At 36.2% G+C, this 27,776-nt stretch overlaps 5 protein-coding genes across 5 annotated transcripts; 3 read left to right on the top strand and 2 right to left on the bottom strand.

The window, feature by feature from the left end:
• Nucleotides 1–731: 731 nt before the first annotated feature.
• On the top strand, nucleotides 732–1,697 carry INS49_003352 (uncharacterized protein; the record flags this gene model as incomplete). The annotated part of the gene is made up of 1 exon (XM_043164146.1): nucleotides 732–1,697. The coding sequence occupies one exon, from the start codon at nucleotides 732–734 to the stop codon at nucleotides 1,695–1,697; it is 966 nt and encodes a 321-aa protein (XP_043018911.1).
• A 1,832-nt stretch (nucleotides 1,698–3,529) lies between these two features.
• Nucleotides 3,530–6,804, top strand: INS49_003351 (uncharacterized protein; the record flags this gene model as incomplete). The annotated part of the gene is made up of 2 exons (XM_043164145.1): nucleotides 3,530–3,838; nucleotides 3,904–6,804. 2 exons carry the CDS (start codon nucleotides 3,530–3,532, stop codon nucleotides 6,802–6,804), a joined length of 3,210 nt encoding a protein of 1,069 aa, XP_043018910.1.
• A 350-nt stretch (nucleotides 6,805–7,154) lies between these two features.
• INS49_003350 (uncharacterized protein) lies at nucleotides 7,155–8,094 on the bottom strand (the record flags this gene model as incomplete). The annotated part of the gene is made up of 2 exons (XM_043164144.1): nucleotides 7,155–7,587; nucleotides 7,658–8,094. 2 exons carry the CDS (start codon nucleotides 8,092–8,094, stop codon nucleotides 7,155–7,157), a joined length of 870 nt encoding a protein of 289 aa, XP_043018909.1.
• A 1,315-nt stretch (nucleotides 8,095–9,409) lies between these two features.
• INS49_003349 (uncharacterized protein) lies at nucleotides 9,410–11,572 on the top strand (the record flags this gene model as incomplete). The annotated part of the gene is made up of 7 exons (XM_043164143.1): nucleotides 9,410–9,488; nucleotides 9,544–9,638; nucleotides 9,694–9,946; nucleotides 10,004–10,052; nucleotides 10,110–10,527; nucleotides 10,596–11,498; nucleotides 11,558–11,572. The coding sequence occupies 7 exons, from the start codon at nucleotides 9,410–9,412 to the stop codon at nucleotides 11,570–11,572; spliced, it is 1,812 nt and encodes a 603-aa protein (XP_043018908.1).
• An 817-nt stretch (nucleotides 11,573–12,389) lies between these two features.
• INS49_003348 (uncharacterized protein) lies at nucleotides 12,390–13,692 on the bottom strand (the record flags this gene model as incomplete). Its single annotated transcript, XM_043164142.1, has 3 exons — nucleotides 12,390–12,476; nucleotides 12,536–12,885; nucleotides 12,945–13,692. The coding sequence occupies 3 exons, from the start codon at nucleotides 13,690–13,692 to the stop codon at nucleotides 12,390–12,392; spliced, it is 1,185 nt and encodes a 394-aa protein (XP_043018907.1).
• Nucleotides 13,693–27,776: the final 14,084 nt, after the last annotated feature.

The following is a 27,776-nucleotide window of genomic DNA, read 5'->3' as shown; positions in this document are numbered from 1 at the left end:
AAACAATATCAGCACCACGTTGAGTTGTTGCCGAATTACCTCGGCAATTGTAATTGGCCCGACATTGTAGGCGGTTCCTTGGTTCCTGCCATCGTCCAATAGAGACCTTCGAACTGGTTCAAATGAATGCGGCCTTTGAACCTTGGGGATAATGCTGCCGCGTAATTTTCCCCGGTCATTAATTGGAGTCCCGGTGACTTGTGACGATCGGATCGGCAAGGCTTCAATACTCGAGTCAAATAGAAGGCATCTTTACAGGTCCTCACCGCCACTGCCAAGAGGTCTGCGAGGATTGAAGAGCATCAAAGCGGAGTCAATGTAAGGGCTTGAGCAAGACTGTGTTCGCCTGGAGGTCTTGAGTGTGCCGGGTACCAGACCAGCTCCGGCTCGTGCTACGGTTTCGGCTTTTATGACCATCCCGGGCTTGGAATTAACTGACAGTGGTGGGTGCGAACCCGTGGACCCCTGATGAGACCCGCCCATGACGGCTCGGCATTGCATACTTAGACTGCTTCATGTTGACTTGTCACAAATAACTTGCAACGAGAGAATTATAAATTCAACGTCGGAGTCAATGCCAATTGACTTATCTTGGACTGCACAGTCCCAGTCGATTCAATCCACTTTGCCTTTTCCACTCCTCCCACATCTTCTGAAAATCACAGGTTTGATCTCCAGCACACAACCCCAAGATTGACACCTTTTGGCATACAAGACAAGCACTTTCCGATATGTCTTCGTTTACAAAGCCGATTCCGAAGAGTATTCTCATCTTCGGAGCAGCCGCTCACATTGGTCGGCCACTAGCCACATACCTGTCCCGGGAAGCACCCGCAATCAAGTTGCGCCTTGCCACAAGCAGTCCGAGCAAGAGGGACCAGCTGCGGAGTGCATTTCCCAATGCCGAAGTCGTTGAAGCTAACTACAATGACGTTGATTCGCTCTCGGCTGCCGTCGATGGCATCGAAGGTGTTTTTGTCATCACCCCGGGGGGGCTCTCCGAGGAGTCTGCCATGACGAACCTGGTCGCAGCTCTGAAGAAGGCCAAAACCGTCGTCCACGTCATCCGCCTCCAAGGGGTGTTCCCGGAGTTCTCGCAGGCCCGCGTACCCAAGGAACTGGGCCCGGGAACCCTCCCTTTCGAGCATCCCATCGCCAAGCGCATTCTCGATGCGAGCGGGCTTCCGGTCACGTACATCAACTCCGGCGCCAGCTTCATCGACAATTTGCATCTGCAGATCAAGTCGGTCCTGGCTAAGAAGACGTTGATCTGGCCCGAGCATCGTGTCCCCTTCACTGATCCGAGGGACATTGCCGAGATTGCTGGGAGGCTGTTCCTCTCGGATAATGCGAAGCACATCGGCGCTTTCCACACCATGAATAACGGTCAGGACTGGCTAACCTTCCGGGAGATAGCCGGTCTCATTTCTGAGGTATTCGGGGAACCGGTCGCGTATGACGGAAGCTATGAGGCCTTCTCTGAGTTCTATACGCCGATCATGGGACCACACAAGGTTCAAGAAATGTGGCACTTCTTCAAGTTTGAGGAGGCCAATGAAGAGACGTGGGCTCTGAACAACTTTATGGAAAGGATACTGGGCAGGAAGCCGACAAGTGTGAAGGGATGGCTTGTGGAGCACGAGGATGTGCTCAGGGAGGGAAGTGGTATTGCTGAGTGGGCTGAAAAGAAGCGGTAGGATGTGTAGGGGATTCAGATTTCAAATCGTATGCTGTTGCGTGTCTATCCGGGACTGAAAATGTCGTTGTTGTTCTCCGCTCTGGGGAACTCCGTTCAGTTGGAAGAGGGCGCCACGTAGGCGCCCCGGAACGGCGATTCTATGTGTGGAAGGCATTCATGAGGAAAGTATCAGTACGGTGGACGGATTGGGAAGCCTTTCTTCCGCACAAGAAAATTATCACTTCGCTCATCCGCGAGCCACTTCCCAGCCCAGCAAACTGTGTTCGAATGACCGCCGAGCAGAGGGCTTCATTCCCGATTGATGTGTTGGACATTAAGCTTCCAGGGGCTCAGTCGTATGCACTAGCCCGTCTTTCAAGCTGGGATATCCGACCTGGTAACTCGCAACATCGCATTATAGACAACTCGCAAGGATCCTAAAATATTCCCTGTCGTTTAGTATATTTGTCAATCTATGTAGCAGTCTTTCTCCGCCAGAATTATTGCTGGAACAACGTCGAGGAGAACAGTGGGGATTCTCCAGGACTGTGAGAAATTCATAGGCCCTGGAGCCAATTTGTATGACAGCGTTAAAATAGATACGTCTTCCCAAAATGGTAAGGAAGATATGTCCCTACAGGGAAAACTTTGGTATCCTTGCGGGTTGTATCGAAATGGCTCTGAGAACTGGGCTTGTCGAGTGGGTGGTCGAGGGTTTATCGAGAGAACCAAAACCGCTGAATCGCGAACTCGCGTCTTGGCGGAGCGGCCGAGCCAGCACGGTCGGTCGCACAGCATCAGCGTGCAGATCTCGGAGCCAGCGCTGGCCAAACGCCGCAGGGAGAGCCGCTGCCGATCCCAGCCGCTGCCGGATGCCAGCTTTCCCCCTGGTCCATGTTTCGAAGCTGGCCAGAGAAGCCCGGCAGCTGGTCTCGGCAGGTGAGCCGCCTGCGTTACACCTGCTTACCGGTCGGTGGTCGACTTGGTGGGCTCGCGGCTCGGACGTTTCGGGCAGATCTCTTGGTGCTGCTCGCTGCGGCTCCCCTGCATTCCCAGTTACATCCGCCCCCCTTCGCACCCACGTTTCGGGCAGAGCACAGACGTCAAAGGCGTGAGCCGTGTGGCTGCAGGCTTATGCAGCTGTGGGTTTTCTGCGGGTTTTCTTTTCTGGAATCCATGCGATCGAGTGCACGAGTGCCGAGCTGTCACATAGGGAGTCGAAAATGACCACATCGATTACCGAGCCAAGCAAGTCCATCGATCGGCACGAGCCGAAGTGCAGCCCAGCAGGATGAACAAGCTTTGCGGCGTAATGACGCCTCGCGCCGGCGTCTTCCCGTCCCGTCCGCCACGACAAGCCGCAATGACGGGGCCTCGTTGGCTACTGGTTACTGGTTGCTTGACTCGCGCCCTTTCATGCCAGTGGGAATCAACCTCGTGCCGCTACTCTGGCGCCGAGCTGTGGCACAAATGGAATCATTGTGCTGGGATGGCCGGTCTGGCGGTTTTTCACGGCTGATGGGGACAATTGTGGACCGCTCTTGCAACAGTCTTCGCTCAGGTACTCGTCAAGGACACCGGGATGGCTTTTCTGACGCCACTGTCACGAAAAGGGGACATGCGTCGCCGACCGGGAACACCGTTCGAGCCGGACGGGCTCAGAAGATAAAACTCGGCCACCTTCCTCGCCGTCGAGGACTTGGGAGCAATACAGACGTCTTCAACACTCGCCTTTCCTCGCAAAGCTTTCACATAAATCGCCTGAAATACAGCAATATTCCGAGAGACAGCAAAACGAACAATTTCGACTCGATTACACGATATCACTGAAATACACGAATCCAACCTGAAATGGGATCAGTTGCCAACTTGAGCTCCACTCCCTACGGCAGACGTCTGCTGCCAACACTCATCGACGAAGTTTCCAGCCAAGACCCCGACCGAGAATGCTTCCAGATCCCGCGCTCGTCTGAGCCGTCCGACGGATGGCGGGTCCTCACCTGGAGGGACGTGGCCAACGCGGTCAACCGTTGCGCCCATAGGATTGTCGAAGTCTGCGGCACACCGGAGAAGGACAGCTTCCCAACCATCGCCTACCTCGGCCCCAACGATGTGCGGTACGTTGTGATGATGATTGCGGCTGTAAAGGCCGGATATGCGGTGAGCATCCTCAACAGTAATACACATCATCAATCTCCAAGACTGTGAGCTAACACGCCAACAAGGCCATGTTCATCTCTCCAAGGAATTCCAAGGAGGGCCAGCTGAACCTTTTCGACAAGACGAGCTGCAAGATCCTGGCTTTCGCCGGCTCACACAAGGAGACCGTGCAGCCGTGGCTGGCGGAGCGAGACATGCAGGCAGTCGAGGTCAGCCCCCTGGAAGCCTGGTTCCCTGAGAAGCAGGTCCCTCACTTCCCGTACCACAAGACCTTCGACGAGGCGGAGTGGGACCCCATGCTGGTCCTCCACACCAGCGGTTCCACCGGCCTCCCGAAACCCATCGTTGTGCGCCACGGAATGTGGAACGCCCTCGATGCCCTCCACAACCTCCCAATGTGGGATGGTAAGAAGGTTTCCTTCCGTGAGTGGGCAGACCAGTCAAAGAGGCATTTCATCCCCATGCCTCTCTTTCACATGGCTGGCCTGCTTTGCGTCGTGGGCATGTCCATGTTCTGGGACACCCCCGTTTGCTTGGGCATGGCGGAGCGCCCCCTGTCGTCAGACCTGGTGATGGAGTGTCTGGACAGTTTGGAAGTTCAGTCCGCCTTGCTCCCACCAGCCATCATCGAAGAAATTAGTCAGTCAGACGAAGGCCTGGACGCACTAACGAGGTTGAACATCGTCGCTTTCGGCGGCGGAAACCTCAATCGCGAGGCAGGAAACAGGATAGCCAAGCGAGGCACAGCGCTCATGAACCTGATCGGGGCCACCGAGTTCGCGCCGTTCCCGACGTATGCCAGGAATGACCCAACCATGTGGCAGTACTTCGTCTACCTCCCAGAGGCCATGGGCTGCGAGTTCCGGAAGCAGGGCGACGAGGACGTGTACGAGATGGTCTTCGTGCGGCAAAAGAAGAACCAGCACCCCCATCCCGGCCTCCAGGGCATCTTCTACACCTTCCCCGACCTCAACGAGTGGAGCACCCGCGACCTTTACCGCCCCCACCCGACCAAGCCACACCACTGGATCTATCATGGGCGCGCGGACAGCATCATCGTGTTCAGCAGTGGCGAGAAGCTGAACCCGGTGACGATTGAGGAGATCGTCGGCGATCACCCCAGCCTCAAGGGCGCTATGGTGGTCGGGTCCGAGAGGTTCCAGGCGGGCCTTTTCATCGAGCCAAGGGTTCACCCCACGACTAAAGATGAGGAGAAGGCGTTGTTGGACAATGTCTGGCCTCTGGTTGAGAAGGCCAACGTGGAGACTGTGGCACATGGACGCATCAGTCGTGATATGATAAGGTTGTCCAACCCGGATAAGCCGTTCTCACGTGCTGGCAAGGGGACGATCCAGCGGGCTGCCACTGTGAAGTTGTACAAGGATGAGATTGACAACCTTTACGAGAACAAAGAGACGGGGCAGCACGCGGAGGAAGTCGTCGAGCTTGACCTGAAGTCTGAGGAGTCCTTGGCCAAGTCCATTGTGGCGACGCTCCGCAAGTATGTCGGGGCAGAAAGGCTGGACGTCGACGTCGACTTCTTCGCGGCGGGCATCGATTCGATGGGCGTCATGAAGGCTGCCAAGCTCCTGCGAGCCGGGCTGAAGGACGCGGGCCGCCCGGTCGACGACAAGGCCGTGGCAGCCAGAGTCATCTATCAGAACGCCACACCTCGACGACTTGCCGCGCACATCTTGGGCAATGTGCTGAACGGACAGGGCCAGGAACTGAGCGAAGACGAGCAGCAACAGCAAGCCATGCGCGCCATCTGGAAGAAATACACGCAGAACCTCACCAAGGCCCAGCCTAACCGCCCCGACCCCTCGAACGACAACCAGACGGTGATTCTCACGGGCTCCACCGGCATGCTGGGATCCTACATCCTCAACTTCATGGCCCAGAACCCCCGCGTCGCAAAGGTCATCTGCCTCAACCGCGCCGCAGACGGCGGGCGCGCCCAGCAGGCAAAGGCCTTCACGGACCGCGGCCTCGACACGAGCACGCTCGCCACCAAGGCCGAGTTCCACCACGCCGACCTCTCGCATCCCAAGCTCGGCCTCCCGGACGCCGTCTACGCGCGCCTCCAGGCCGAGGCAGACCGCGTAATCCACAACGCCTGGCCCGTCAACTTCAACATCCCCATCGAGTCCTTCGAGCCCTCCCTCGCGGGCGTCCGGCACGTCGCCGACCTCGCCGCCTCGGCAGCCCGCCGCGTCGCAGTGACGTTCATCAGCTCCATCGCCGCCGCGGACCGGTGGGACCCGGCCGCGCACGGCGCGGCTAAAGTGCCCGAGCACCGCCTCGAGGACCTCGCCCTCCCCAACGGCGGGTACGGCCGCAGCAAGGCGGTCGGCAGCCTGATCGTCGAGGACGCCGCCGCGGCCGCGGCCGCGGGCGACTTCCCGCACGCCATCGTGCGCGTGGGACAGGTCGCGGGGCCCGAGGCCGAGGCGGGGGCGTGGGGCCGGCAGGAGTGGCTGCCTAGCATCATCGCTAGCAGCCTGTACCTCGGTGCGCTGCCCACGAACCTGGGGGGCATGAGTAGGGTGGACTGGACGCCTGCGGAGCGGATTGCGGGCTTGGTGCTCGAGGCGGGTGGTGTGACGCGTGTTGTGGGGAGGGCTGATGAGATCAGTGGGTACTACCACGGCGTGAACCCGCACGAGTCGCAGTGGGAGGACCTCGCCGTTGCGGTGCAGGAGTTCTACGGCAAGGAGAGGATCAGGGAGCTGGTCGGATTTGGGGAGTGGGTCGACCGGCTGGAGAAGACGCAGGCCGACGGCCCGGAGAGCATTGCTCGCAACCCTGGTGTCAAGCTTGTTGATTCTTACCGGGACATGGCTCGGGCGCCTGGGGCTGTGGTTTATGATATGGAGAAGACCCTTGAGAGATGTCAGGGCGTCAGGCAGACAAAGGCTGTTACGCCGGATATGATGAAGCATTGGTGCAGGCAATGGGGTTTCTAATTTAGACTCTGGGACTATACGGTGACATTGGTTTGAGCGTTAGAATATGTTGAAGTTCATTGACTAAATAATATGCCGACTAGACGCCTTCTATGGTTAGATCATGACCCTGACATGTTCCATCGATTTATGCTTTAGGATTCCAGCTTCTGCCCGTCTTCGGCTAATCTTCTACTACCAGTTTCGTTAATCTGCCATACCTACCTTCTCTCCACACCCAAACTGTATGCTTTCTTTTCGTCAGAAATAATAGACTCTTGAATGTCAAGCAAGGAGACCTGAGTTTCTTAAGTTCTCCTCGCTGCGATGTGAGTAGATTCATAGTGTTTTCTTCTTCTTGTTTTGTTATTTTATGAAACCATCGATCTCTTCGAGGAGGTAGCTCCTCGGAATCTGTAGCTGTATATACCGACGGCCCGAGTTGAAGGCCACAAGAAATTGAGCACGTAAAGGATGTTGCGCACCATCGTGCCAAGCCGGCCAGCCGTGAACGCATCGTGCGTGATCCATTTCGGGAAGCCCGTGCCGTCCTGGAACTTAAGCCCAGGCACCTCTTTTTCAAGCTCCGAGTGATGGCTCAAAGACCATTTCAGCGATGTGCCCAACTGCTTCAGGACTCCGAGCGTGTTGGCGATGTTGACTGTTATTGTCCCGGCAGCGTCGAAATAGATCTCTCCGTGGACGTCCCGGTCCAGGAAACACCATGTGATCTGCCGCAGCAACCCGTAGACCTCATCACGTTCCAGATACATCCTCAAACCCTCCATAATGACCACGACTGGCCTATCCCGTGGGTATGTCACAATTCTCCAACCAGCCCTCCTCCGTGATGCTCGGGTCGATCAATCTATACTCCGCCCCGGGCCCCGCGCTCGGATCCCTCGTGACCTGCCTCCGCAGCTCGACGACATCCTGCTTGTCGACGTCTACCCACAGCCTGCCTTGGTCTTGCCACTTCACTCTCAAGCTCCTCGAGTCCAGCCCGCACGCCAGGTGCAACACGGTGGCGCGGCCAGGGTGGGCGGCTAGGAAGGCCTCCGTCTTGAGGTCCAGGATGCGTGTGCGGAGTGAGATCAAGGCTGAGACTGGCCGCTCCAGGAGTCCGTACCTCAGACGCTTGCTGAAGCCGTAGCCGCTGTCTTTATCCTGTTTCACTACCGACGCGGCGTACGTGTCGTTGAGGATGGGGTGTGTTGACTCGGTGTCCCTTGCTCGGGCTATCAAGGTCAGGAGCAACGTCTCTTGAGCGCCGGTCAACTTGATATCGCCTTTATGATCGTTGTCTGCCATTTCCACTCCAATTGTACAACTTGAGATGGCCTGAACAAGTGGAACAAATTTCGGAATGGGTGGGGGGTGCAAGTCTAAGACGATGTCTTGTTCCGGTTGACCGGCCCAAACACAAATCTCGGTCGCTACCGGTGGCTTGGACATTGATGTAGGATTGATCATCTTCAATGACGACAAATTACATCGCCCGAACACGATTACGACCTCGTGCCTGTACGATTAGGTTTCCGCAATCTTTTCGGAGCTGGGTTAAACCTGGAAGCATGGGAAGCTGGTTGACAAACATTCTGTACTGAAATTCTGGCTGCTCAAGCTGCACGGGGATCATATCAAATATGAAGACAATTCATAAAGTCGGGTTGTGCCGAAGAAGATAGGAAAGGAAGCTATCTACACCTTCGCTGCCGCCGAGGGCCAAGAGAGCATTAATTCCTGGTAGTGGCCGCAAAGTGTGCTGACTGACCGCTGGACTGTTCCCATTTTTCGAGTGAGACGGCAGCTGACCAGGCCCGGCCTCTAGTATAGCATCGACGGTACAGAGACGAGTCCCTCACAATACCCAGATGAATCGGCCACATACGCCTGCATGAAGCCAGAGCATTTCAAACGTGCGCCTGTGGGTGGCTGGAAGAATTTCGTCTTGTTGACAGTGCAGTATTAAACACGATTTAGCGGCAAAACCGCTGTTGACGTGCCAGTCTTGTCATGCGGCTCAGGCTATAGCATCATCCGCTTCAGCAATCTCTGATAACGACATATCGTTATCATGACTATCACGTTTGAGTATGCGAACATTATTCAACTAGCCATGCCAGGATAAGCAGTGCTTAGTTATCGGTTGCATTTACTTGATATTCGTTTTCCAAGGGGAGAGTAAGCTCTCCGCAAGGCTTGTAAGAAAGCCAAGGAGTTGTACAAAATTGAAACCTCTATGGAGCATTGAGTAGTGTCGTAGGTGCTAATTTAAGCGAACTTCCATAGTAAACCCGACTTCTTAACATAAGCGGTCTGTGGATCTGTGGGGCGCCTGAAGGACCGTTGGCGCTATGGAATAGTGCACTTTTTGTACCCACATCTGATGACACGGGTGCGATCCTTCCGAATCACTGTTGGTTCGACAGACAGCCTGGACCTACCAGGTGGCTCAAACGGAAATTTGTGGGGATCACCACCTTGTCATGAGTGGTGAGAAAAAGTTCAACCAACACACTTTTGCACTTGAGCACGCTTACTCTCTCCTGGAAAGCTCTCGTTTGTTTCATTCTGTACATACTCTCCCTCTTTCCCAATCGTCCATCATCACTTAGCGGACACCATGTGGCCTTTCACGGCATACCCCGAAGTTACAGCGGCTCAGGTCAGCGGAAAGACCTACGATTACGTTATAGTCGGAGGTCAGCAAGTTTCATGGGATTACCTATGGGTAGAACTGACATTGTTGACAACCAGGTGGCACTGCGGGCTGTGTTTTGGCCTCGCGATTGTCAGAGGATCCTAATGTCTCCGTCCTCGTCCTTGAGAAAGGATACGTCAAGGACAACTTTGTGTCCCGCGTGCCCCTGATCAGCCAGAACTTTTTGGATGGGACACCCTCTCCAGGCTCAGACCACCCGCTTTTCCGAGCCCATCCGTAGTGTAAACGGACGCAGGAACCAAATCATCACGGCTGAAGGCATCGGCGGAGCTACGAGAATCAACTCCATGCTCTGGACAAGAGGCGTCCCTGGAGGCTATGAGGAGTGGGCTACAACACTTGGCCTTGACGAATGGGCATGGGACAAAGTCGAGCCTTGCTTTCGCAAGTTAGAGAATGCGCTTTGTCACCCCGATTCGCCGGAGAGAGGGCATGACGGTACACTTTCGCCCGATCAAGACCTTACCATTGTGTGCATGCGCTTACCCTGTTCAGGACTCATCCCTCTTCAACACAAGGCCTGGGGCTTCAAGTGGCCAGCATAGTAAGCCGTTTCGCCTTGATGGAAACTGGACTACTTGATTACTGACAGTGTTCCTAGTGTTGACCGATCCGCGAGAAAGCTTGGACTGCCCGTGGGCCAAGATTGTAACAGTCCTTCTACCCCAAGCATGGGACTCTTCAACGTGGATATGGCCATCCATCCCAATGGGCAGAGGGCTTCTGCATATAACACATACCTCGATAAGAAACTGGCTCTCAGCAGACAACAGCATCTCACGGTTTGTGCCGGTGTGGTTGTTTCAAAGCTGGACGTGGATGAGGACACCGGTCTCGTCCGTGGTGTTCATATCCAAAGTATCGACAAGGGCGCGCAAGATACTGCATATGTGCAGGCGAGGCGTGAAGTAATTATTTGCTCAGGTGCCATTTGCACGCCTCAGATCCTGCTATTAAGCGGCGTCGGTCCAAAGAGCCAGCTTGATGATTTGAAGATCCCTCTGAAGAAGGATTTGCCGGTATGGACAATCCCATCCCATCTTGAAGTTATTTACGGCTAATCACTTGTATATCCACGAACCTCCAGGTTGGTGCCAGTTTACAGGATCATTCCAGTTGCGCCATCATGCTCGAATTGCCCAAATCAGAGACCCTCAGTTTACTTGAGTCCATCTCCAGCCTCTGGCACCTCCTGCTCTTCATATTATTTGGAAAAGGCTTGATGGGTGCAAGCTCCACCCCTAAAACGGCTTTTGTTTGCTCAGCTGCCCTCGATGAGAAGACAATGCAGGTCGACAACTTCGAAGTTTTCGCTGACGCCTCAAAGCCCACCAATATTCCTGACACGGAGATCATGGTGCACCCCGTGAACAGTCTGGGAAGGCCGGTACCAGGACACTCACTGCTCACCTTCTATACCACCCTTGTACAGCCCAAGTCCGTGGGTAGCGTCGAGCTTGTGAACAGGGATCCCCTCGCCAACCCACGTATCCATCATCCCATGTTCGATGACCCACAGGACATGATAACATTCAGAAAAGGCATCCGATTCTCCATGAAGTTGGCGGAAGAATTTCTCAACTCTGGCTATCCCCACCCTGCCTCAATTGCATTTGCTCCCGGTGCAAATCCAGAATTGCTGGCCGCGTGGGAGAAGGAGGCGCCAAGCAGCGATTCACCTGCAGTGCCACCACCAGCCCCTGGGCTGACTTTCAGCCAAGGGGCTGGTAATTTATCTGTCAAGAATGCCCAGAGCCCTGCTGACAACAAAACATGGAAGACTGTCTCCGACGACGAGATTGACGACTATGTCCGGCGGGTTAGCATGGGCAGCCTTCATTCCTCGTGCACTTGTCCAATGTCGAGGGATGAGACGTCTGGAGTTGTGGACCAGTATCTCCGCGTCCACGGTTTCAAGAACCTGAGGATTGCTGATGCGAGTGTGTTCCCAAAGATCCCCAGTGGTCACACCATGGCCCCTACCATGATGGTAAGCATACTGTCTTTTTGCATATCTGGAATGCCTCATGTCCTGAACAAATTATGGAGAAGAACCTACACTGAATTTAGATATTCCAGGTTGCTGAAAGATGTGCAAGTTTCATCATCAACCAGTGGTCAGATAACCATGCTGCTTGACTGGACCACCCTTAACACTGAAGGCATGGTCTGAAAACTTTCCTGACGAAAAGGGCGATGGTGCCCCTAGAAGCTAGCAATGCTTAGGGGGAACTGGCCCATGTATTCTCTGGCAGCAAAGAAGAATACATTTTCATTGTCTTTATTTGATTGTTAGCAGTATCATTGTTTGACCCAAGACCGGTGGAACATAAACCATTATTATCATGCTAGACGCATAATGTAATGCTGCAACTGTTTTCAGCTATTGACGTTTGCAGGCCACGGGGCCAAAACTACCTAGTCAAGTACTAGTACTGGTATCATGTGCCGCAACAGAGACTGTCTCTGAGTGAAAAACTAGCAACCCTTTGCCGCAAAATGTGCTCCAACCGGACTGCATATTCGTAAAGACCGAGACCCCCAGTAACTAGCTTCACGAACTAACATGACTGGGCACGATAGTCAGATAGCATGTCTTTGAGTCCTTAGTTAGGTGTAATTGATTCATAACTAACCGAAGAGCATTTAAAATAAAGTGGCGTTTCGCTCTTCTGGTATTTGAATTTGGTGTGATTATTCAGTCGAAAATCTAACTGTATTGGCATCTAGGTATGATTAAGCTGGGTTGTATCCCTTGCTCCAGTCACTGCAGTTTAGATCCAACAGTGTCCTGTCCAAATTCCTGCAGGTGACCAAATTGCTTCCGTTTATAGTCCGGATATCAATGTTCTCAGCCACAATATTGGAACAAGTCTCCGGGCTAGAACAAACCAGGTGTCCCACAAGAGGAGAAGACACGGTTGGATCTTCCCCGAACGTTGCGGAATGTGACGTCCGTAATCTTGAGCTTGGACTATAGCGACTGTCAGCGCCAACAAGTTTTGCTGAGTATGAAAATTTACTCACAGGGTGCTTGAAGCATTCCTCTTCATCATCCTGACCGTAGCATTGCGTGATAGTCAGACCGTAGTCCACGTTATCGAGCCACATCGTGTCGTACGTCACATTCTGGACTAGACCTCCACCTCCACCACCGACGAGGTTGCCGCTCTTTTCAGAATACGCATCTGGCCAGACCTTGATGCGTGCGCCTTCAGAAGAATTGTACATTGCTGCGTTGATGACCGTGATATTCTGGACGTAGTCAACCCTTTCTGGGTACTGGCCCAGGCTGCCGATCGAGATACCGTGCGTTCCGTTGCAGCGCATATTCTGCACCAGGATATTGGTCGAGTTCGGCTTGAATGATACACAGTCTGGTTCAAATGCGTCAGTAAATCGGGCAAAGGCAATGCCATCATCTAGTCGCAATTACCATCTCCATTCGTCACGCTCGAGTTCTGTATCGTGATTCGATCGGATCGATAGATGTCCCATCCATCAGTGTTCTTCTCGAAATACTCGTTATTGCTCACAGCCCAGATTGAAATGTTTGTGAATGTCACGTCTGTCGAATTGGCGACAAAGTTGGTCCACATCGGCGAGTTGTTGAGGCTTATGTCCGAAATTGTTCCGCCATGCAGGTCATCAGTCATTAAAAGAACAGGTCGCCGGTCCTTCTTGTGCTCGGGATACCAATCCCACCACTTTTGGCCATTTCCATCAATGACGCCACCTCCGTATACGTTCACGTCCGTACCGCCAATCTTGAAAAAGGTGGTGCTGTTCTGGTAGTCCATGTCGAAGGTGTGCCCATCTCTCCAGTAGGTCATATTATCGCTGAACTTGATATTTGCCTGGATGTCTAGGTCTACGCGCTCCAGGTGAGTCAAGTCTAGAGGGTTGCCGATGAAATATGACTGTGTTCTGGGAAAAATGACATGTCCGTCGGGGTTGCAGCCATCGATGGCGGCTTTGATGAACTCGGAGTCATCAGTCTCGCCATCGCCGTGGCTTTCCACAATGCAGGTCCGGTTGCGCGTTGGCGATGCCTCCGCTATTGAGGGGCGAGCGGACCGGATGCTGAAGAGGAACGTCTGTGGCACCGTGGTGTAGGCGTAGTCTGCCACTGCGGCTGCTGGAAGCAACGTGCACAAGACTGCGACACTCTTGAAGAGACTCATCGTGACCGAAAACAGTTGAGCGAAGTCGAACAGGCGAAGGTGGGAATCCCGTCCTTCGTCTGATCACAGATTGCTTATTTACTTAAACATTCGGCTTCGTATAAATAATCTTTTGTTGTTCTTGGCATCCCCTTTCCGCAGCCGGGTCCTCCCATCAGGAGCTCCACGATTTCGGCCGCAACTGAGCCGATGGGATCCTTCCAGCTGTTTATGCTCGGCAGTGGTGCTTGCTGTCGCACTCTCGGATCATGTGCCCGGAAAAGAGTCTCCAAGGAGCCCACTTCCCAAGGCGCGCTTCCCCAGAGATTAGTCCCGGATAAGCTTCATCTCCCCACAATCGACGCTGGGCATTACTCTGTGATAAGTGGGAAATTCGGCCGCATTTCCGGGGTCCCGAGCAGAGGGTCACGGAAACCCACCCGGTCAGGATACAACCACCTGACCCAGGGGGCTGATAATGGAAGCCATTCTTGATCCGATCGCTGTAGCGCTGCAGCGTTCGGCCGATTATACTGTGCTATTTATCTAGAATAGTCTATGAATGGGAACTTAGTTGGCGCATTATGGGTTAGAAAAGTTGCAAGCTAATTAATTAATCACTATGAGCATTACCTTAAAGTATAGCAATAGCTATATTGCCATAATTCTTAAAACCTTGCAATTTAATTAATTAAATGCCATAAGTATAATAAAAAGCTAAAAGCTAATTAATAATAATAATAAAATTATATAATATTTCTTTATAAATTTAAAAAGTTATTATATAATAATGAAAACTATAATTATATAATTTAGCTAGCAAAGGTATTATAATAATAAAATTAAGATTTTAAGGGTTAATAGCTTTTTAATTAAATAAATTAAAGAAACCTTATTATAATTTAATTTCCTTTTAAGCTTAGTAAGCTTTTTTTTTTAGCTTAAGCCACTTTATTTTACCTTAAAAAAGGATTTTCTTTCTTTAGAAATTTTCTTAAGGCTAAAATCCTTTTATTAGCGTTATAATGCCTTTTTCTTTATAATAAAAAGCTGCTTAAACTTTATATTATAAGGGCTATAGATATAAGTAATGTTTAAAGCGATTTATAAAATTCTTTTTTGCTTTTTTATTAAGCTAAGATATAAAGAGCTAAATAGCTAAACTTAATATTATAAGGGCTATAGGTATGTTTTCTATATAAATTAAATTTTTAAACTTATTTTTAGCTTTTTCCTTAATGTAAATATAATCTTAATAATCCTAAAAAGCAATACTTTCCTATAGCAAAGTTAAAAACGGATATAAGGATAATTATAATAAAGTTAATAAAGAGCATTTTTTTATAGCAAAGTTAAAATTATAAAGGTTATAAGTATGTTTTTTATATAAATTAAATTTTTAAATTTCTTTTTAGCCTTTTACTTAATATAAATATAGCCTTAGCAAAGCTAATAAGCAGCACTTTTATATAATAAAGTTAAAAATAAGCATAAGGATAAGCATAGCAAAGCTAATAAGGAGTATTTTTTTATAATATTAATAAGTTATAGTTAGCTAGTAATTTTCCCTTAAAAATAAAATATTAAAATAAATAATTTAATAAAGAATAAAAAGGAAATATTATTTAGCTTTATTTTATAATAATAATAAGCAAAGCTTATTATAAATAAAAAGAATTTATAAAATATTTATTATTTTTAGGTTAATTAATTTATATATAGATTAGTTAATTAATTTAACTTTTATATATATTATATATACTTAAAAAGCAATATTATTAATATTATAATATAGTATTAAGAAAGGAGTAATTTTTTGCTTTAAGCAACTTTATGCCTTATAAAGCATATAAAAATTAATAAAAGGAAATATTAAAAGCCTATGTATATAATAAAGCATAAAATAAGTTTAAGCATATAAGAAAACTTAGCTTATTATTTAAAATTATAAAGAGGGTTAATCTTATAAGAAAGGTATAACTTAAATTAAATATAAATAAGAATATAATATAAATAATATTTTAAAGCTAAGGTATTTAAATATAGTATTTTATATTAATAGCCTATTTTTTTAAGAAAAAGTTTTAAGCTTATAAATAAAAAAGCAATGATATAGTAAATAGTTTTAAATAAAGAAAGATTAATAAAAGGGGAGTTAAATTATTAATTAATAAAATAAAAACCTATTATATAATGACTTTACTTAAATATTTCTTATTATATATAATTTTAACCTTTTAGAATTATTACTTAATAAATATTAAATTATAAAGCTTATAATAAGCTTACCCTTAGTTATTTAGGATTATTTAAAATATTAATAACATTTCTTATTTTTTATTTAAGTATTGCTCTTATTATTAAATAATAATGCTTAGGCAGCAATATTATACTTATAGTAATAATTATTTAAATACTAAATATACTTTACATAAGCATTATCCTTAAATTTAAGAATAATTATGCAATTTCGAAACTTAATAATTATAAGGTTAATGCACTTATTAATGTATAAATAAATAAAAGGTTTGCATAAGGCAATAATAAATATATAAAAGAGGTTTAAAAAATAAATAATTTTAATAGCAAGGAGTTTAATATTCTTATTTAAATATATATAAATAAGGATATTATGTAATTAAAGCTAAAGGGTAGTTATTTCCTTATTTTAAAAGCTAATTAATATATAATTATAAAAAATATAATAAAAAGAATTTTAAAATAAATATTAATAGCAAGTTTATTTAGCTAAATGCAATTAGTATTTATTATTATGAAAAAGATTGCATAAAGCTAGCTATTAATAATGCGCTATATAACTTAATTAAGTAACATTATAATTAGGGGGGTAAAAATAGCTATTATATAATGAAGATTAATTATTATTTATAAATTTTAATATTAAAAGGATTATATAATATAAGGAGGAGATTTAAATATATATATTATATAATAAAGAAGGAAAGAAAAAGAAAAAGAAGCGAAAGAGAAAAAGGAAGGATTTTATATTAATAAGTAAGAAGTTGCTTAAGTAATTAAAAGGGTTACTTCCTTAAATGGCAGTTAGTTAATTATATAAATAATTTATTAAAAAATAATTTCTTTCCTTCCTTTCCTTTAAGTTAATAATATTATAAAAAGTTAAAGAAAAAGTATAATAAAAAATTAAGTAAGTAAAGAGTTAATATTAACTTTATATTAAAAGCTTATTTATATTATTTAAATATAAAAAGTTATAATGTAATATATAAAGAGCTAAGATAAAGTTTAAAAATTAAGATAATACCTTTTATTTATTATTAAGTTAATTTCTTTCTTTTTTTTTTTATAACTTTTAATATTAATAACTTTTAATATTTACTTTTAATAAGATTTTAATAATATAGCTAATAAATATCCTAAACTCCTTATTTAAATAATATGAAATTAAGTAAGGAGTTTAAAATATTTATTAGCTTTTTTATTAAATAATAATTTTAATATATCTATATTAAAAAGAGCAATTTATTTATATAGAAAGATTCCTTATTTAATGGCAGCCATTATAGAGATTATAACTTATCTTTAAGGAAGAAATATTAACTTAGCCCTCTTATAACTTTATTTAAAAAAATACCAAATATAATATGATTTTTGCTTTTAAATTCTTGGAAATTAAAGATTTTAATAATATAAAATTTAGGTTAATTAATAGCTATTTAGCTTTAAAATTTATTAAATTATAGGCAAAGCATTATTTTTAAAATTAATCTTTATATATAATAGCAAGGTAAGTATATTATAAAGATATAAGGCTTAGTAAACTCTTTACTTAAATTAAATAAGGAGTTTACCAATCCTTATATAGCTAGATATAAATTCTTATTATTAACTCCTTATAATAGCCTTAAGTAGTTTTTATATGCCTAGCAAGCTAAATATTATAATAACTAATTCTTACTTAAAAGGGCGCTATATATTACTTAAATAAATTAGTTAATATCCTTAATTATAAAAAATAAATATAAAGAAAGTAAGAAATTAAATATAAATTATAAATATTACTTACTTATTTATATAATAATGCAGCCCCTTAAATTTCATTTTATATGCTTTATATAGCGTTAAGATAAAATAATTTACCCTTTTTATCTTATATTTACTAATAAAGCTTACTCTTTTTATAAGTAATCTTTTCTTTTACATAGCAATAAATTAACTTAATAATTAATTTATTAAGCTATACTATCCTCTTAAGATTTAAAGAAAAATTTTTTAATTATTTTTAGCTTTAAAATACTAAAATATCTTTAACTTTATTAATATTTATAGCTTTTATATTTAAATTAATAAATAGCTTTTAATTATTAATTAAAATAAATGCTTAAGTTAAACTTAAAGAAAGGTGCAATAAGCATAGGTTTTTATTAAATATAGCATTAAAGCCTATATTATAATCCTCCTTTTCCTTTTCCTTTTTATTTCCCTTAATATTATATACTTAATGCTTATAGATAAGAAGCTAAGCAGGTTAAATAAATTAAGATACCGGTATATTAATAGCTAGCTATAATATAATTTAATAATTTTTAGCTTAATTATTATATATATAATTTAAATAAGCACCTTTTAAAATTAAAAATATAAAATTAATATTAAAAGCCCTTATGCAACCTTATTATAAATTATGCTATTAATAATATTTATTATAAGCAAGACTGAATATATTAATAATTTAGCAAAGAATTATAATTAAGTTTTTATTAATAAAAAATATATTAAAGGTAGGGCTTAATATAAAAGCTGCATTATTTATATAATAATAATTATTATTAATAAGCTTATTAATTATTAGCAAATTTAATAACTTTTTAATAAGCTAATTATTTAGCCTTATTATTAAATAATATATAGCTATTATAGAAATATTTGCTTTAATATAGTTTTATATAAGCATTAAGAAAAACTATTAAAGATACTTAATTAAAAGAATAAGATTAATATTATATATGTTTTTAAGCCAATTAATAATTCCCTATTTATTAAATGCCTATTTAATATATATTAATATAATCATGGGGGTAAGATATACTTAGGCCGCTATTCACTTCTTTATTATTAATATTATTACTTTCATTATTAATTTAAAAAGAAGTTATTAAATAAATTATTAATTAAATAATTAAAGAAATATATATTATTTAAAATTTAATTAAAAATTAATTTTTATTATTGCTATTATTATTATTAATATTATTATTGCTATTATTACAGCTAAGGAAGGAATAATAAATGCTAAGAGTAGGAATAACGTATTTTAAGTTATAAATATAAGGCTATGTAAATTTTTTATTAAAATATAATAGGGAGTTTGCTAACTTTAATTAAGTTAATATAGCTAGAATTATGCTTGCTTTTATTTTATTTATAAATTTACATTTAGTTGCTTTATAGCTATAATATCTTTTAATATTTTTTTAATTAAATACTTATTATATTTAATAATAATTAAAGTATTTACCCTTTCTTAAATTATTAGGCAAAGCATTTTAAAAAATTCAATGCTTATTAAGTATTAAAGCTATAATATTCCTAAAGATATTTAGTAAGTAATTTATAAGTTTATAATAATTTATTTTTATTATTAATATATATTAAACTTTTTATAATAATAATTAAGTTAAAGGGATTTATGCTATTTAATAAGAAGTATAAATATTAAAAGTTTTTTATATATTTATAAAGGAATTTAACTTTTTTGGAATTAATAGTAAAATAATTTATAATTTATATATTATATTATAAAATACCCTTATATTTTCCTTATATTTTTAGCGGCTAATTTATATTAAGAGTTATTATAATATATAATGCTTAATTATAAAAAGTAAAAGGTAATTAATAATGCTAATAAGATAAGGATTTTGCGTAAAAACCTTTAAGAAAACCCTTATATTACGGCTTATTACTTTTATTATTACTTTAAAATATTTTTTTAAAAATACTTTATCTTTAAGCTTAATATTATAATTTATTAATATAGTTTTAAGTAGCAAGGCCATAGGAATACTTATATATATAAGGTTTTTTAGGTTAATAACGCCTTAAAGATATTTATAAATAGTTTTATTAATAAGGTTTAAAAGTAAGAGTTTGCTAAGTTTTAGGATATATATATTTATATATAAAATCCTAAGCTAAGCTGCTAAATGCTATTGCAAAAGGATAATTCTTTAAAGTATAAGATAAATAGCAATAACTTCTTTTTTATGCTATTTTATATTATTAACTATATATAGCGCTATACTTATAATAAATCCTATTACTTATAAAGATATAAGCTTTGCTATTTATTATTTTTATTAAGATAAGTAGCTATATAAAGTAGCCTTGCTTTTCTAACTAGCTAGAAATTCCTTATAATATAGTGCTTATTTTCTTAATATAGCGCAAATTTATAAAAAATATTATACTTTATATATATATATAATTTCTTTACATTATTATATATATTATTACTATGCATAAATTATAAGATATAATATTAGCTAAGGCCGTTCTTAATATCTTTAAGCGTGACTTTGCTAGCGGCTTTATTTATATAATTATATTTTAAGTTATTTACTTAAATAAAATTATATTTAATATTTCTTTTTATTTTATAAATTTATATATTAAAAATAATAACGTTAATTTCTTATAATTTAAGGATTATAATTATAAGCTAAATATAAGTTAAATTCTAAAGCTTAGTATAAAGAAGGGTACCTTATCTTTGCTAAAAAGATTATTATTACCTTTTTAAGTATTTTTAAGCTTTGTTAATGCCTTTTATAAGGCAATATTTACCGTTTAAGAAAGTAAGCCTAAATTAAATGCATTAAGCATATAGGCAAAGTAGCTAAATAAATAAATAAAGGTATATAATATTTTTTATTAATATTATATTTATATTATATTTATGTATAAGGGTATATATATAAGGGTATATATATAAGAGTGTATATATATATGTATTTTAGCAGTACTTTGCTATATATTTACTTACTAAGATATACTTTATGCATCTTATAAGGCGTATACTTAAATTTATATATGCACCTTATAAAGTATATATAACGTAACTTAGTAAGTAGTAATATTTAATATAAATTGCTATAATAATATTTATTATATTATATTATACTTAGCTAAGCTAGCCTTGGAGTTAAGCTACTTAAAAAATCTTTTCTTTAATACTCTTTTTTAATAGGTTTTTATAAAATATTTATATTAATATTAATAATAAATGCTTATAGAATATTTACTTTAATGCATTAAGTTTTTTATAATAATAATTTAAGATAAGGTTATTAAAAGTAGTACTTTAATAAGAATCTTAATTAAACTTTTTTTTTTTATTAAATTTAGCTTTTTATTTTATTTAAGCATTCTTTTATTAATTACCTTTTAATATTATTTATTATTAATTTAAACTTTTTATATAGTTTTTAATAATATATGCATTATGCATTCCTTAGCATAATAATATTTACTATATAATCTTTTAATATAAGTAAAAAGAGGAAGCATTTTAATATAGATTTTAAGCGCTTAAATTGCTTTATAACTTTTTAGCTATATTTTTCTCCTTTTATTAAAAAACCCCTTTAATTATATTTTTCTTTTCTTATTAAAGAATATTAGCTATATTTTTTACTTTTTATTAAATATAAAAAAGTTTAGGCATTAGCTTAAAATTAATTTATATCCTTTTTATATAAAACTTTATATAAAGAAATTATTTAAAAGCTACTAGCCTTACATTTCTCTTTTTTTCCTTTTTTTCTTTCTCTTTCTTTACCACTTTTACCCTTCTTTTTTTACTCCTACTCTTAGTTTTATTAAAGCTACTTAATAAATATATAATTTTAAGTTTCCTTTATAATAATTAATTAAAATAGGAAAAGTAAGTTTTATATAAATAGGTAAAGTATAGAAAAGAATATTTATATAAAGGATATTTTATTAGCTTAAGTTTTATATAAATAAGCAAAATATAGAAAAGGATGTTTATATAAAGAATGCTTTATTAACTTAAGTTTCGCATAAATAAATAAAGTATAGAAAAGGATATTTATATAAAGGATGCTTTATTAGCTTTAGCGGCTTTATTATATTATTTTAAAACTTATATTTCTTAGCTTATTATTTACTTACTTAAATATGCTTTAAAGTATTAAGGCTGCTTAATAAGCATATAATTTTAAGTTTCTTTTAAAGTATTAAGTTTAACTTTTTAGCTTAGCTTATAAGGTATTAAAAATACCTTATAAAGATATCTTTGCTTTTTAAATTTTTAATTAAAAGAATAATATAATTATAGCTATTTTTCTTATATTTTTAAGTTTTATTAGGGTTGCTTAATAATATATTTAGGATTTTTTTTATGTAAATAATAAGATAAGCTGTTTTTAAAGAAGATATTAGTATTGGTTAAGGCGTAGGCTGTAATTATTTAAATAAAAAGGGTTAGGAAAAAGGGTATTAAGAAAAAGATAAGTATAAAGAAAAGGATTATAAGGAAAATAATTATATATAAGGAATTATAAGGAAGATAATTATTTTTATAAAGATTTAATTAATGCTTATTTAAATTTAATAATTAGTATTATATTAAAGCTTTTAAGGATAGTTTCCTTATTAGTTATTAATTACTAAGCCTGCTAATAATAAAAGCAATAAATACTTACCTAAAGCATTCTTTTTATATATTTATTTAAGTAAATACTTAAGCTTAAACTTTAATATAAGCTTTTTCTTTTAATTATTACCTTTTTACCTTTTATACCTTATTTATAATTTTATATTTAAACTTTTAATAAGATATATATATATAAGGCGGTTTTTTAATATTTTTAATATTTATTTATTAAGACTATTATTATTATTTTAATTATATTAATATCTTTTCTTGCTTATATTTTATAATGGTTAAAGGTAAATTAAAATAATTGCTTAAAAGGCTATTAAGTTAATTATAAAGCTTTAAGCACCTTTATAGCCTTAAATACCTTTATAATTATTTATGCAAATATTTTAACTTAATTATTGCCTTTATTAATTATAGCTATATTAAATATATTTCTAATTTAAGCGCTTTCTTAATTATTTATATAAATATTTTAACTTAATTATTACTTTTATTAATTATAGCTATATTAAGTATATTCTTAAAATATTTAAAAGCAAGAAAATTATAAGAAGGAGAAGAATTATAAAGGGAAAGATTATAAGGAAGAGGATTAAGGGAAAGAAGAAAAAGCGTAAAAAGGATTATAAGGGGAAAGATTATAAGGAAAAGGGCTAAAAAAAAGAAAAATTATTAGCTTTAAATCCTATCTTAGCTTTATAAGTACTTAATTAAGAAACTTAATTTTTTTAGCTATAAGCCCTTTTTTATTTATAGCTTCTTATATAATTAAATAATTAAAAATAAAAAGGTTAGCATAAAGGGCATTAACTTAAATATTAAATTAATAATGCTTTTTTTTTTATAGAATAATTAGTATATAAATATTTATTACTAAGCTTTATAAATTTTATTTAAGTAATAATATAATATATAAGGATATATATATTATGGAGTTTAAAATTATTAAGGGGATTATAAAAAGGCTGGCTAGCTAAAATGTATTGCAAAGCGTTTAAAATAAATTGCTAGCTATTAAGCTAGCTAATAATAAAAGTAATAAAAGGAGAAGAAGTATAAAGAAGGAGGATTATAAGCTTAAAGCCCGTTTTAACTTTATAAATATTTAATAAATAGATTTAATAAAATTAAAAGGAGGATTAAAAGAAGAATTAAGAAAAGAATTAAGAAGAGGATTAAAAGGAGGATTAAAAGGAGGATTAAAAAAAGGACTAGGAGGAGTGCTATATTAAAAGTATAAGTTAGTAAATATAAAGTATATAAAAGAAAACTATAGGAAAAAGGAAATAAATATATATATTTAAGATATTAACGCTCCTTATTATTATTTTAAAATCTTTAAAGTAGCAAAATTAAGAAGAAAAGAGGAGAAAGGAAGATAAGTAATATATTTTAAAATATAAGTATAAGATTTTTTAAATTATATTATATTATGTTTCTTATAAGATTAAAAATATAGATTATTTTATTTATTTAATAGTTAATATTTAATATATATATTAAAAATAGGTTAAATTGGTAAGAATAAAGGCTATTTTTAAGCTTATGATTTTATTAGGGCTATCTTAGGCATTTTTTTATTCCTTAATTCTTTGCAGAGTTAATTATAAAGTTGGTTTTATAGCGGCTTGCTAGCGTTAAGTAGTTAAATTTTAAAAGGCTATTATTCTTAAAAAGTATAATAAATAGCATTAAAATGAGTATTTATATCTTTTTCTTAACCTTAATATTTAAGTCTTTTCTTTAATTAATAATATATATTAAGTATTAAATGCTTAAGTTGTTTATAAGTAATTATTAGTAAAGTTTATAATAAAGTTTATTAAGCTTATTAATATTAGTTAGGTTTAATTTAATTAAATTCTAGGTTTATTTATAGCTAATAAATAATAGGATTATAAGCTTATAAAATGAAGTTAAAATAGTTTTTTTATAAAGTAAATATAATACTTTATTTATGTATTAAGGCTGTTTATATAGGTAAATGGGTGGTAATGTTTTTAAGCTTATAAAGTGCAATGTATAGGGTGGTAACCTTTAATTTGGAATTAGGAAGATTAAATAGCTAGATTTTATAATAGGATGGTATAATTAAGTATTTCTGTGTTAAATAATGACTTGAAATAATGAGGGTTTAATTTATGGTTGTATATATATGTTTTTTTGCAATGTGCTATAATGATATAGCTAATTTAATATGGTGGAAGTTAGATGCTGGTTTATTAGTGTTTGTGCTTTATAAGGCGTATATTAAAATGAATTAGTTTTAGGTGTGCATTTTATTAATTCTAGATATTACCTAAATTATATTTTAAATTAGGCTATAAGCTATATATTAATAGTGATTATATAGTAAATTATTTATTAATATAATGAAAAGAAGAGTAATTTAGAAATGAATAATATTATTTAAATTCCTAGCTTTAGTATATTTAAGAGCAAAAGTTGCATTATATTTAGCATTTTTTATAATAAAGTTATGATATATATAAGTTAATATATTATAAATATAAATATTTAGGCCTTGGTTTTTATAACCTTTAAGTTTGCTTTTATTAAATTATTTAATAAATTAATCTTTATTAACATAAGTTTATATTTAATTAAAATGCTAATTATATTATTAAAATTATTAAGCTTTGTTTATTTAAGGGTAAAAGTTATATTATATTTATAATATTTTTTAATAAAAATATAGTATATTAAAGTTAATGTTTTTTAGTAGTAATTTATATAAATAAGGTAATTATGCATATAGTTTAAGCCTTTATATGCCTTATAAGTAAGATAATGCAATGGCTATTACTTAATAACCTTAAGGATAACTTCCTTTAAGTAAGTTATATATATAGGGGACTTAATATTATTTAGTATTAATATATAAAAGTTTATATAATATAAAAATGTTAATATTTAATGCTAAAATATTATACTTTATTCTTTTTAAATACTCCTTGCTAAGAATTATATATTAAATTTAGTTATAATATATTTATAAAGATATAATTAATAGGATATTAACTTAATTATACTTAAAGAAATGATCTTAATTATTAATATAGTTTTATTAATTTATATTTAAGTAGTTATAAATTAAGAAATAAGGCTTATGTTTAGTTAAGTTAAGACTTAGTAAGCATCTTTTATTAAGAAATATATAAAATTAATGGCCTTATAAGCTTTTAGGATAATAGTAAGTTAGCTAAAAGATAAATAAGGTAGTAAGCTAAGAGATTACTTAATAAAATTCTTAGTAATTATATTTTTATAAGAATTCTTTTATCTTATTATTAAATTATATATTTAAGGGTTTGCTTTTTGGTTTTTTTTCTTTTTTTAAAATCTTTAAATTTATACTTATAAATAATAAAGTAAGGGCTATAATTATAATAAGAAATGGGGTATAAGGCAAAATATTATTTATAAAGGGATTTTATGTAAATTAATTATTATTTTAAGCTATAGCATTTATATTCTTTATTTTAGCATTATTAAAAAAATCCTTTAATATAAGTTTATTTTAATATTTATGCTTTTTTGCTTTATTATATATAATAAAGATATGCATTAAAAACTTATATATTTAAATAATCTTTATGCTATTAGCTTTTTTTAAATTCTTTTAAAGAATTACCTTTATTTGCTAAAGGGTAAAAGGGGGGTAATTAGCTATAAAATAAGTTGGTATTAAGGGTATAAAAGTTAAAGCTGGAATAAGCATAGCAAGGGTAGCTATAAGTAGAATGGCTAATTAGCCATTAAAAAAGTATATTGCTTAGATAGGACTTATTAAAGTAAGAATTAGTTTAATGGTTTATTGGTAATTAATAAACTTTTAATTATATGCATAATTGGTATAATAATGTATAGGGATATTATACCTTTAACTTATTTAGGTTAAGTTAATAATGCAGCTTATTTATAAATTAAAGCTAAAGGTATATTTTTAATATATAAGTGCTTTAATAATGTTTAAAACTTAGATTATGGTAGTAATAAGGTTATTAAGGTAAATAGAAAATTTATATATATTTATTTAATAAGATAAGTTAATTATTAAAGAATAAATAGCTAGGAGGTTTTATACCTGCTTAACCTTAGCATTATTAAGGGGCTAATTAAAAGGGAAAGCTTGCTATATCTTTAGGATAGTAACTTAAATTATTTATTAAGTAGTTAGGGTTTTTATAAAAGTATTAATAATGGATTAAGCTTTGTAATTTATTAAATATATAATAGGGGAAGATATATTTAAGTATATGGGTATGGTAAAAGGTTGATTTATACGTAATAATAGGTACTGCAAAGGCTATTATTTTTATATAATTATATATTAAAACTTATAAATAAATAAATAGGAATGATTTTACTTAATGCTTTATTTTAATATAGATAAAGAAGGGTTTAAATAATATATAAATAATAAGTTATTATTATGTTATTATTATTATTATATAAATATTAATATAATTATAGTTATACTTTTTATATTTATTAATATAGGATTTTATAAAGAGGTTTTATTAATAGGAGGTAAGTAGTTTATGCACTTAATATAATGTATATTTAGTTTAAGCATACGCTTTATTAAGTGCATAGGATTTTTATTATTATATAAATAAACTCTTACTATATTTTATAATAATTATATAATTAATATATATTACTTTAAATTTAAGGGTAATATATTTAGCTTATTTTTTAATTTATATAATATAAATAGCAGCTTATTTTTTGCTTAAATATATAATAAGGAAATATTTAAAAATTAATATTACCTTATAAATTAATTAAGTTTTAATAAGATCCTTTTAATGATATTTTATTTAAGTTATATTATTTAAGTTTGCTTAAAGTATTAATATATTTTAATAACTTACCTTTTATTATAAAAATTATTTTAACTTATTACTTAATTTATTATAATTAAGTTATATTGCTTACTTAATTTATATTACTTAAGCCTATTTAAAATATTTTTATTATATTATATTGCTTAAATTAATTTATATAAAAGCAATTTATTAATTATATAAATAATTATATATTATATTTATATTTAGCTTTTTATACTTAGGATATTTATTTTTAATATTATTATAAAAAAGCTTTATTTACTAAGTTTATTATAATTATTTTTATATTTATTTTTAACTTTATTATAAGAATATGCTTTTTATTAGCATTGCTATAATTATCTTTATGTTTATTTTTAATATTATAGTATATTTATCTTTCTTTTAACTCTTTCTTTATTATTATAAAATATATTAAATAAAGCTAGCTTATAAATAATATAAAGCTTAAGGTTATTTTATTTAAAATATTATTATAAATTTTTAGCTTTAATAATATTATTATTAAAAAAGTTAAGTATTTAAATAAGATAATTTTATAGCTAGGATAGTATTAATCTTTATGCTTTATAAATAAT

This window comes from Diaporthe citri (genome assembly GCF_014595645.1).
Source record: "Diaporthe citri strain NFHF-8-4 chromosome Unknown scaffold_10, whole genome shotgun sequence".
In the NCBI taxonomy this organism is placed as follows: Eukaryota; Fungi; Ascomycota; class Sordariomycetes; order Diaporthales; family Diaporthaceae; genus Diaporthe; species Diaporthe citri.
Note: the sequence above shows the minus strand (reverse complement) of the source record. Positions and strands in the feature narration are given on the sequence as shown.